The 12,687-nt window shown below is 37.6% G+C and overlaps 1 protein-coding gene across 1 annotated transcript in view; it reads left to right on the top strand.

Moving 5' to 3' along the window:
• Window positions 1-11,710, top strand: part of mgat5b (alpha-1,6-mannosylglycoprotein 6-beta-N-acetylglucosaminyltransferase B) — a 71,847-nt gene extending 60,137 nt beyond the window's left edge. The window contains exons 15-18 of the mRNA XM_028043008.1: window positions 1,815-1,931; window positions 4,400-4,474; window positions 10,218-10,480; window positions 11,023-11,710. Of these exons, the coding sequence (XP_027898809.1) occupies window positions 1,815-1,931; window positions 4,400-4,474; window positions 10,218-10,480; window positions 11,023-11,221 (654 nt within the window). The 3' untranslated portion in view covers window positions 11,222-11,710. The remainder of the gene's footprint in view (window positions 1-1,814; window positions 1,932-4,399; window positions 4,475-10,217; window positions 10,481-11,022) is intronic.
• The last annotated feature ends 977 nt before the right edge of the window (window positions 11,711-12,687 follow it).

The following is a 12,687-nucleotide window of genomic DNA, read 5'->3' as shown; positions in this document are numbered from 1 at the left end:
CCACCATATGTGACGGATTGCATGAGCCGATGGGATGTTTTTGATTTTCAGCAAAATTGGGTTGTGCATAAAAACACACACATCTGCATTTTGGTGTCATCTGTCCAAAGGAAATCACTCTACAAAATTTTATTGGTGGTTCATTAAGATCTCACTTTGCAAACTTAAGACATGTTGCCACATTCTTTTATAGGGAGAAGAAACTCATCTCTCCTGACAGCCCTCCGAAGCAAGCCATACTTGTTCAGTCTCTTTTTTCCCCCTAATTAAACTGTCATGAACTTTAACATTTATCATGCTAACTGGGGCCTGTAGACTCCGAGATGTCGCTCTAGGGTGGGAGCATTGCTAGAAATAGAGCCCTTCTGGGGCACAAGCCCCCCCATCACTTAAATCACATCGTTTTTCATCATAAAGACACAGCCTGCTGCAAGAATTGTGCGATATAAAATGTCACATTGACCTTCTTTGCTAACTCATCTTCGCCTTAATAATGGCTTACTATTCAATGTAAAGTAAATAAGAAGAAACGCCTCTGTGGGTTATAATCTTTATCAGAAATATATATCTGTAGTTTGCACTTTAGCTAATAACTTTTTTTATGTTTAAAAAGCAATGCTCTTCCAGCACAAAGCCTAAGTGCAAAGTGATGCGTGCAACTGTGGGCCACTTTATTCACATGTCAGGGATATCATTTCTTCTTTCTCCTCTTGCGTTTCCTTGACAGTTCTTCCAGCTCCTCCTGTCTCCCCATCCTCCAACTATCTACGCCTCTTCAGCTGCACCAAAAGACAACCTTATGAACTGTAGCCTTTGTAGCCTGTACAATCTGCATCACAATTTGTATGCAGCTAGGTCACATAGTCCTCTTGGAATGCACTGTGCTGAATTTGGATTTGGACTTTTAAATGTGATGTCCCTTCTGCAGAAAACAACTTTTTTTTAAAAATATACTTTTATATCAGAAAATTAGCATATTTTGCGAGGGAAGGTATCCATAATTTAAACTCTCCCACATTTAGACTCACTTATTCTCTATGAGCTTTATTTCCTGTAAACTGGTGAGCTTGTTCACATATTCTAACTTATCATTAAACGACAGATGAATTTCAGTATCAAACTCCATGTGCAATAATTGTGTGTAGAGCAATGAATGCACATACACTATCCTACAACAATATGCATCTTCCATGTACAATTTAGGTCTTGCTGCTGCTTATGTTTATATCGCTAGCCGTTGTTTGAATTTGTAAATAAAAACAGGGGGGAAAAAGTGCAATACATTCAAAAGGCTGAGTTAAATGGTAATCCCCTGTCAGATTTTACAGGGGCACATTTGATCGAAACTCCCACATGTATCTCTGTTAAAAAAAAATAAAATAAAAATTCTGGTCTCACCCACGGACATTAGTCTTTTGCAATTTTGTTCAGCTTCACACAGTCTGACCTTGGAGGGAAACTTGGTGGGATATTCAGTGTGAAGACCTTTTGTAGCTGACTTGAGTGTTTTTCTCCACTCACTGAACTCAAGATTAATTTTTAAAAAAGTCTTACAAATCACTTTTCCAGGCTAATGGGCAGCAGGAGTTTTTTCTTTTTCTACAATAATTACTGTTTATTTTCCTTGGCACTTTTTCTTGCACTTTGTTGTTTTGGGATATCACACAAAATCCCAATAAAACACACTGAAATCTGGGGATCTATTAAGACAAAATGTAAATATAAAAATCCACTGAAAACGTTTTGTTTTAGCTTTAATTAAACTGCAGTTGTAACTTAAAACAAAAAGAAATCCCCATTCATTTCTCTCCTAGGTGTCCTCGCAGCATCCCTACGCAGAGGAGTATATCGGCAGGCCACATGTCATCACCATCGACTTCAACAACTCTGAAGTGTTTGACGCCACAATCCGTGAGATCATGAAGATCAATGTATGTTAATTGCTTCTCTTTTCTACCCAAACCTTGACTTATCCATCAAAATAAAGCTTTTTGTACTATCACCGTTAAGCAAAGGTGCACACGGCTGCATATTACACATAGGTGAGGTTATAATGAGCTCCTTCAGCTTGCGTTGACCCACTTTTTAAACCCTGCAGCCATTAATAAAGCTCTTAATCTTGGCATCTGACATTACAGCAGAATTGCTTAGCTGGCTTCCTCTCAGCTCACTTTGCCTCTAATTGCCTGAGATATTGAGTGGCTCTGCTGGTAAACTGTGCCCACACCTGGTTTTACACAGCAGCATTCTGGAGGCCAGCCCCACAGGCAGCAAGCGTTGTTTGCATTGCATCGAATGAATCAATCACGCTGTTCTCAATCTGTCACCAGAACAACCCAGAGTCACTGCCAAACCTCTCGTGGTGCAGAGATGCATTTGCACTTCTACCAACCAGGTGTTTCCTGCTGATAGAGGCAAAACAAAGTACAAGTCGTTGCCCTGTTAGATACTTGAAGTGCTGATCCAAGGGGAAGAAAATGCGACATTCAACATGCAAGATGACTAATGGCAGAGCAGAAGGGGATCGAGCTTAGAGTGATGGAGTGATTAATTCACACAAAGTCAAAGAAAAATCTGATTTTATTTATTTTATTTTTTTTATTTGCTCTGTATGAATGTTTGCAAGCAGCTAGTCAGTTTCATCTTAAATCAACAATCCAAGAAAAACTTTCCTGGCTCAACCACAAAATCTGCCCACAAAGACTTTTAAAGCTGGCTCATCAACACATCACATCTTGTTATCTGTCCAACAAAAGCCAAATTTTCATATTTCTCTAGGGGCCTTGTGTTGGACTGTTTATTGACTAGCCGCAACGGGAGAAGTTCCCACAGCCTCTGTTGCCAAGCAACTGGTCTACTTGGTGACATTTTTCATTTGTGCGGACGTGGTAATTGATGTGATGACGGGTGATTTGTGTTACCTGCTTGCAGGATGCAAGGCCAGGTTTACTTTGCAAATGTAATTTAACATCCAAACATTAAATAAAAACATTTAATTCAATATTAAACTGTATTTTCGGTGTTGAACATCATGTAACCGTTCACGCTCACTTGCTAGACTCAAAAATTTGGTATCAACTCCACAATAAAAGCAAAGGACACGGTTCAAGCTGCAAAGAAAGTTTTGTCTACAGAGGAACAATTCCTGCACTAGCATGTACTGAAATGTCACTCGGAGTTGTTGAAGATGCTACTCCATAACTAACGTAAAAACAACACACTGTAACAGCAAGTGCATTCAGATAGAAAGCTGTAACTTTTTGAGATCTGTCCTTTGGTCTGAAGAAACTGAAATTCAGGTGTTTGGTTATAATGATCAGCAATAAAATTGGAGAAAAAGCAGCAAACATGCAATTAAAGCACCATCTTTTCTGTGAGGTATGACGGTTGTGTTGGTATTTTCCTGCACATCTTGTAATGGATCACAATGTCACTGAAAATTGCCTTTTTTTTAGTGAAAACATTTTTTTTTCTAGATTTATGAATTTTCTATATCTCTTCATAAAAAATAAACTGCTACAAAAGTTGCACATAGAGTAAACCTGCCACATCAAAAGTAGGTCAGATTAACATTTCCTCTACTGTACATGTCTCTGTGCGTTCTCGCCGCAGAAATTCAAATCACCCTGCATGATTTGTTTTTCTCTCATTCCATTATAACAAGATGCCCAAAAGGCAAATTGCATTGCACAACAGCTGATGAAGTGCCTGCTCCATTTCATTTAACTCGGATAAAATAATGTAATAAGACGTGGCTAAGAGCAACAGAGTACTAGAATGAACCAATTTAAATGGAGAAATACGTTGGTGGTCTGATGGTAAACAGTGAGTACGACATCAAAGAGAGGAACCACCACAAGAGCTCCTTTCAAAATAGAGTTTATCCTAGAGTTTATCAGCTTCAAAAGGTGGTAACTCAAGTGCGTCTTTTCTTCCTGTGGTCTCCATTTGCATCAAATACTAGAAAATAGGATTAAGTGCTATTGATCAGCTCTTCTCAGGGAATTTCAAACCATTTTCTGTCATCAAACCACAGAAGGCAAGTGACAGGTTTCCAAAGTGCCCCACGATAGCTGCTCCAGCAGGACCCAGATTACACTAAAACCCCATCTGTGCTGCTCCATGACCTTTTGGTCTGCTGTCAGCTCAGTCCATTGTATGATATATTGACGTAGTCATTGCCAAAAATAATAATGAAATAAATTTTCAAGGCTGCCACCTTTGATGTATTAGGTCATTGATTTTTATGTGAAGCTTGTGGCATGATATAAGTCTTCTACAATTACGCTAATGAATATGTCAGCTAGGATTAACTATCAGATGCTCGGTTCCTGTAATTACAACGGCTCGGCTCTACACATTCAGACACTGACTTCCTCTGTTTCTTCTGTGTCTGCAGGTGGAGCCATTCCTGCCCTACGAGTACACTTGCGAGGGAATGCTTGAAAGGGTTCATGCCTACATTCAGAATCAGGTGGGTATTTGAACTCGAATCAACAGCCTGCTGTTTCGGTGGGGGTCGTGATTGCACCAACAAGTCGATAGCAAGATGAACGTTTTCACTTTTTACTGTCACAGGCTTGTCTGTTTGCATCCCTGTTTACCCGTAAAGTTTTGCAATCTTGCCAGAACAGATTTAACGGTGCTTTGAAAGAAGGTGGAGAATGCAGGAAACCCCCTATAAACTTGACATTGATTCAGATTCATGTTCTGTCAATACTCTCTTTGTGATATTAAGCTTTGGCAGAGGTTGAAGATGGCCACTCTTTCTGGCCGTGCTTTTATATGAAAACTGATATATTGCCATATATATTACGTCCTGGCAGAGGGAGCTGCTCTGATGGCCTTAAAAAGACCAATAGATACATGGAAATTACACTACCAGACTAAAGTTGAAAGCCAAAAACATGAAAGGCTTTGAGTCAGTTTTAATATTAGTTATTGTGCACATAATCCAAGAAATATGTATTAGGTACACTTTTTAAATAGCTTCTTTGCTTCTGTATCTAAGGAAATTCAACATTTACCAACTGTTTCACCAGACTTGTAATTAAATTAAAAAAATAGAGACAGTTTTTGAAAGGTACGTGTTTCTGTTTGGTTGGTTTTGTTATACTTCTTTCCACCTCATAATGCATTGAAGACAAACCATTAGCCTTGAAAGATGAAAAGGAAAATCACAGGCTAGAATCCAGATACCACTTCCTCTTGTTCCTAAGATGAAAAGATGTTTTAAAATAGCTAAAAACAATAAATGCAATTAAATAATTAAAATGTGGTTGCAAGTGCACAGCACCAACATGCTTGTAAAATGTTTTTTTCTCTCTCTCTTTCTCTCTCTCTCGCTTGCCTTTCAGGGTTGAATAGAAAAAAATCTTCTTTTTCCTTTCTTCATAAATAATATTCTACAAGGACAAAATGATCAGATTTACAATATAACAAAAAAAAATTGTGGACTTTTCTGGGCACTAATTTTAACAACACTTTTCAAACTAGTTTAATTTCCATTGAGACTGCCACTAAGGATAATTCTTAACATTTTTCAATCAATCTAATAACCAATTTTGCGACTGATAGCTGTTTGTCTGCAATAAATGTTTCTCTTTATTGCAAACCACAAACGTAAACCTAGGTTTGCACTTTAAAATATAAAAGATGGTTATAAAGTGACACCTTCAGTAAGACAAAAATGGAGCTTTTATTGTTTATTTGTTCATGTTGTTTGTTGATAAAACATGTGAATATTTAGAATGTCAAATATGATGAGACTAAACTGGAAATAAATGCCTCTGTTTAGTCATCTGTGTAGATTTATTCCTGTTGCAACCTACATTTAACATTAAATTTAGGAACTGTTACTTTAAAATGACTAGCATTTGTTAACAATGTATTATTTATGAGCCTGTGGTGTTTACATCTGATTCATTTTGATAATCACATAATCTGCCCAATTAAATTTGATTAAAACAGGTAAAGTGAAATTGATTTGGTCTTTTGCTTACATTCTGCCAATTACACAGCAACACACTGAAATAATCATTTCAAGATGAGTCTAAATGTTAAACAAGGAAAAAAAAACATAGTAGTCAGAGGATTTATTATATCTCAGTGATCAGATAAACCTTCCTATTTCCAGTATCTGTCTTTTTACCAGGACATGTACAATACTGTTACTGCTGTGGTTTCTAACAAAACATTCAAATCGTCTTAGCTGCTGCTCTGTTGCCTAACTTGCTGTACTTCCTTACTTTCCACCGCTTTGACCTTTCAAAAAATGTTCAGAGCCTGGTTCATTCGGCTGTGACTTATTGGATAATCTCATCTGGGTTGTGCTGTGTTCCCGCATTCACAGGTTTTCACCTGTACCCCTGCTGTCTGCAGATGAGGTCCTCCTCTAAAACACAGTCATTTGGAGGAAATTGTTGTAAATAAAGTTAGAAGACAGAATAGAATATAAAAAACATGAAAACTCAAATTATTGATGTTGATAAACCATTATAGTTGACATTATTGATTCTGTTCATGAACTGCAGTGGTCCAGTATGCAAAGACTCAAATTTTAACATTTGATATGCAAATTAATTGATGTCTTCCTATTCAACAAAGAGCTAGGGACACACAAAATGAGTGTATGTTCTTATGTTCTCAGTGGATCCTTATTGATATTTCCTTGGTTTTGTTTGTAAGAGATGAAAAATGACTTGCTTTGTTGTAGTCTAAACTGCTCTGTAGAAACTTCAAGTTGCATTCTACAATTCTGTCCCTTTGCCATTTAACTTTCTTATCTCTAATACCTCCAAAGTCATCTTCATCCTTCATTATTTTTGGATCAACCTTGAATAGATGCCGGACGTTCAGAATATTTAGATCCTTCCTTTGTCCGATGCATCCCATTGTGCTGAAAAACATGTCGTTGATGGTGGGTAATGTTTAGTCTGTTTGTGTGAGGAGTTATTTTATTACAGCATGTGCTCTGAGAAATATTTCGAAGAATAAGTCATTAATTATGTATTTTTACATCTGCACAGTTCTTTCTCTTTTTATGCAGGCATATGTCCACTGGTTTGCTAATCTATATTTCTTTGTAATGAAGAGGTTCTCACTTTTCCTTCTCTCTTCCTGTGTCACCTTGCTTTCTTTTAAGTTGGTTGCTTTAAGTAATATATGCATCGTCACTTCTCACGATGTTCTCTTAAAACTTTATTATGACAGAGAAAAAAAACACTGCCTGAACATTTACTTTTTTTGTTAGTTTTTTTTGCACTCATCCAAAAATCAGCTATTAGAACAAGGTGTATCTCTGTGTTCTGCTTCTTTCGTCTATTGGTATTCATTATAAAACCCCTAACATCTACACACATCTTTCATTGTAGACATTGATCTCTTCCAGCCATATCAGGCTGTTGTTGTTTAGAAAGTGTTTTGCTGTGCCTGGTTAAAAAATATATCTTAGCCTCTGTCACGCATTGTCACCATCCCCCTGTGTCAAAAATACACCAGCTTACTGACCATGACCGACTGAAAGCATGACCCCCTTTGCCCCCCGGTGCAGACTACCAATCAGACTCTCATCCATGTTTGTTTAACTTCTTTAACTTTATCTTTTCCATGTTTGGATTTTTTCCGTTTTTAGGCTCAACTTATCATAATCCAGACATCTTTTACCTTCCCTGAACCTGTCGTCCTTGTTAACTCGCTCTTAGCTGGCAGAGCTGCAGACCCACTGTTACCATCGTACTGCATATTCCTATGGCATCTCAGTCATGCCTACATTGAAACATAGAGGGACGTCTTAAAGACATTGGAGCTTTTTTATGCTAAATCTGACATTTAAGGTAATGCACTATTTTCCAATTGTCTGAATAATAATAAATTAACTCGGGCAGGATTGAGAGGGGACATTGTGCTTGTTTTGTGCCTGATTGTCTTTTGTGTTGCTCTGATTAATTAAATGTCACTTTATAAATTGAATAAAGTTACATAAAATCAGGCACAGTGAATTTAATAATGAAGACAATAGTGGATTTGTACAACTCCAGAAGCATTATTATTAGATCCATTTATCCATAAAGTTCATTCATTCAGTGATTAATGATATCTTATACATTTAAAGGTTTTCTATAAATTGAGCTACATGGTTTCTCAGTTTGGTAATATTTTACCATTGCAGCTGAAGTGTTAACTGGTTTCTTTTCTCTGGCTTTGACTCTGGTTCCAATCAGAACCACTGTTATACCCTTCACTTCCAGTAGGTGATGATAGAATCAGCATATGTTAAATATTTAAACCAGAAAAGAAGGCCCTGATCCCGTAAACCTTACTTCCTTCCCGTAAACTTGGAAGGAAGTGAAACTCTTTGAATCCATATTTCTCTCATTCACCTAGAAATAGTTTGGGACTGTGGACAAAGCTTTGTGGTATCCCAGTACTAATGTATGAATACATAACTAACAACTGGTTAATGTTTCCCGATTTAAGTCTTTGTACTTATCTTTTAGAAGAGTAACCTTGAAAACGGAAAATTATTATTTTAAGACTTCAAAGCTTGTGAAAACAATCAAAACTTTATATTTAGAAGTATAAAAAAAGCATAATTGAAAGCACATACATATCTTGCATGTAGAAATGACATTTTGAGGTTGGTACCCTTTCCCAACCTTTTACTTTTTCATGTGTGTTTGAGAGAAGAGGGATCAAAGATGTCGCCTGTGTTTAGGAGAGAAGGTGCAGCAGAGATTGGGAGATTGGAAGCTTGGTTATTGCCTGTGGGCACGGGGAGCTTGTTTAATAAACGGGTCCAGAGGCCAGAGGGACATGTCAGAGAAATGTTATTACCTTGGTTTTATTAATAGGCCCAGCTGGAGGGGGAAATGTAATCTGGTGACTCACCGCAACCGAGTTCTGCCTCAACATCTTATTTGTTTTTTGGAGACATTTTTGCATCCATGCAAATTGGCTGAGGTTTACGGGAACGTGTCGGATACAATTAGTACTTTTTGCTTTGATACCATTTAAAGCAGGGCATAAACTGTAATTACAAATAAAACACAACTATTAGAAAATCATACATAATTTTATTATTATTTTGGTGCACGGTTGAATGAAAAAAGTTGTATGAGAAGCTCATTTTTACCCATCTGCATCAGTTTAGAAAAACACATGGACATCTTAATTTAACATCTTACAAATGTTCATCCTAAAAATGAAGAGAGTGTGGCACAACTTCAAACCTACCGAGACATGGCCACTTTAATCAGAAAAACCACCACTCGCCAAACAGTAGGCCAACTTATTACACCATGTATGGTGTAAAGCTAGCAGAGCACATAAATAGTCCTTCCCGTAGTGGCAGCATCAGGCTGTGGGCTCAAGCACATATATAATATCTGCAATAGAACAGCTTAGCTTAGCTTGTATACTGTATAGTAGCATCATATTAGAATGGTTCTGTCAAAGTCCCGACCTAAATCCATTTGAAAATCTATGGAAAGTCTAAGATAAATTCTACTTTTTTGACTTTTTTGTCATGTTTTATCATTCTCTCATCAAACATACATTATTTGGATTTAAAAAAGGCTGAGTAGTAAACGCCACTAGTGGGCTGGATGAAGAAGCATTGTTATGATGACTTCCTGAAAGGGGTGTTAAAAAGAGTAGGTGGTTATTAAAGAGTCAGAAGCCAATTCTAAGGCCTCAGATACAGGAACTATAGTTACTTGTTTGTGCTATAAAATGGCACTATGTGCCTGGAAACAACTGATGTTCAGACAAGTTCTACATCAAATCTAAAAGAGCTTAAGCTATTTTCCAAACAGGAACAACCAAAAATCTCAGCGTCTCACTGTGCAAAGTTTGAAGAGACATGTCCCAAAGTACTTCAGTAATGTAAGGAAAGATTTTTCAAAAAAGGTATTGACTGAGGGATGAAGGCAATTAGTTGTCAGCGATTTTATTTGTGGCTATCAGAGTAAATAGGCCTGAATGTCAGTTTACGGGACACTATTTTGATTTCTTTAGAAAAACACTTTGAAAACCATTCTTTCAGAACAGTTGGTTCTTTTCATAAAATTTCAAGAAAATATTTTAAAGTTTGTCATTGCACTGTGACAAAACATGGAAAATACCTAGTGATATGAACAATCTACAATATATAATGTGTTCGACAGAGAGCCACTCAAATCTTCAGTATCTAGTTTGTCATTTTTTTACCTTTGCAGGACTTTTGCTCGCCTGAGATTCCATTTCCTCCAGTGAACACATCTTGGGCTTCGCTGTCAGGTCCCTTTCTGCCTTTGCCAAACTCCAGAATGCTAACTTGGGCCGCCAACACCAGCTCCTTTCCATCATGGCCTCCTCTTACTGCACTTCGACTTTTGACATCGCTGCAAGGCCAGTCGTGTGTGGAAGCATGCCAGAGTGAAGGACTCATCTGTGAACCTGCCTTGCATCGTTTTATTAACATCAAAGAAGCATTTAGCGCGTAAGAGTTTTTTCTTTTCTTTTTCATTTGGATAGTTAGTGAAAAAGACATTATTAAATTAAGTTACTTTTTGTAGCACTTGGCATCCAAGGACATGCTATGAAGATATAACTTCACCCAGATGCAGCATGCAATAACGAGGCAGCTGATACAGAAATGGAAAAGTTCACTTAATGTTTAAAGCATGATCTGCCCCATTACTGCAAGCTTAAATGTGTTATTGGACCCATTTCAAAACTGCGTGCCACAGATCTAGATCTGCAAACAATACATTTTACTGACTACAATCCTCCTCAAAGGGTTTCATGCCTCATTTGGATGCCTAGTTTTAAAATCAAGCAACACAAAAAAAGGGAAAAACCTCTCGGCTCAGTTTGACTGGTTAGGTTTTCCTTTCTCCCTACGAGCGTCTAAAGGCAGCACTGTAGCATAAATAATAAATATGCATGTCAAATAATCATGGATCTCTTAAGGCGTTTGTGCCAGCAATGATGTCAAACATATTAAAGGATTTCCATTCATTTTTTAACTTCGGTGCCCAGGTTGGATCTCCAGTGTGAAGGAGTGGAATCCGAGATGAACCACCTCTTCCCTGCCTTCTCTGCAGAGCACGCTGAATGCAGCCTGCAGCAGGATCCACTGTTGTTCAGCTGCGCTGGCTCTAGTCCCAAATACCAACGCCTTTGCCCCTGCAGGGACTATCGGAAAGGACAGGTGGCATTGTGCAGGGACTGCTTATGACCAAAGAATGGCCCGTCGTAGGGAGTTCTTTTGTTTTTTTGTATCCAAGAAGAAACCCTTAAACAAGGAAATTTTGAGGTGAAGGAGCATATATAGCAACTTACTCACTTGCCGCTGTCCTTGGACTTGCTGCTAAGAGTTTTATCAACCTCTCAGGGAATTGCATGATTGTATTTTTGAATATAACGCTGAGGTTTTGAAGTTTCACCTCGTTAAAGTACAACCACAGCCACCATTAAACAAAAATTATCTGTAATTGCATAAATGACTTCGTAGAGTAATCATCAGCAATCAATGTCTACTTTTCTTTTGTTTTGAAGAAATGTCGTAAATGTGCATTTATGTGAAACCTCGCTGTGTCGGGAATGGATATGTGTACAGATGCACCCAAAGACATTTATCACTTAGAGATGTACTATTTTACATGTACTGTGGAAATATATTTGTAAATATACAGTAAGTGTTGTTTAATAAAACAAAAGAGGCACATTTGTTGCTAATTTTACATGTTTTTAAAAACACTGCATTAAAATAAATCATTAACACTGAGTGCTACTGCTACCCAACAAGCACATATAAGAAGGCCGTCATTGGCTGCCTACAAAATCTGAATGTCTAAGTCGTTGACGGTGAGGAGCTGCAGTCTGATCGACATCAGCAGCAGAAGCTTTAACTTACAATGTTGATGCCTAACAGCCATGTCCAGTCAGATGATGGGGAACTCCCAACATCCAACATAACTTACAGCGCTTCAAAGATTTTGCTTAGGTAGCCGGACAGTGGGAGCTGGCTCAAGAGGAAGTACTTGCATCATTTAATGTCACCTTAGTTTTCACCTGTGCATCTATGCTAGACATTTTGAAAATCATAAATCAAAAGTGGCGACAACACAAACAATGAAGGGTTCCGTCAAGCCTGCCAACCACAATGTTTTCATCAGTGTTGTTGCTCCAGCTACAACACATTTTTTCCTTCCACTCAATTTTCTGTTAATATGCTTGCAGACAGCAGTTTCAACAGCCACCTTCTTTAGCAATGATGTTTTGTGGCTTACCATCCTGGTGGAGTGAGGCAAATCAGCCCTGCTACCCATGATTAGGTAGTATAACTATATCACAGCATTTATTTGTTAAATATCATTTTCTTATTGGTCAGTTTTGGAGATACAGTAATAATAATCTGTCTAAAATTATAAGGTGTGTTTCTTCACAAGGCACATTTACTGTAAGGTTAAAAATTATATTTCTCTAATTGAAAATTCACAATGTTTTCTTGACATGCTAGTTGTCGGAGAGATGTCAAGATTTCAAAACTATTTGCCGGTACAGAAAGAATACTGATTTTCACTTAATTTCTGCATCACCTCAAGTCATCCAGTAGATGCTGATTTTTAAAATTAATTCTTGGTTTAATTCAACCTAAACTCAAAAATAGTTTATTAATCCAAGTTGGAAATGAAATGTTGT

The sequence above is a fragment of the Xiphophorus couchianus genome, chromosome 16 (assembly GCF_001444195.1).
Source record: "Xiphophorus couchianus chromosome 16, X_couchianus-1.0, whole genome shotgun sequence".
Classification (NCBI taxonomy): domain Eukaryota; kingdom Metazoa; phylum Chordata; class Actinopteri; order Cyprinodontiformes; family Poeciliidae; genus Xiphophorus; species Xiphophorus couchianus.
Note: the sequence above shows the minus strand (reverse complement) of the source record. Positions and strands in the feature narration are given on the sequence as shown.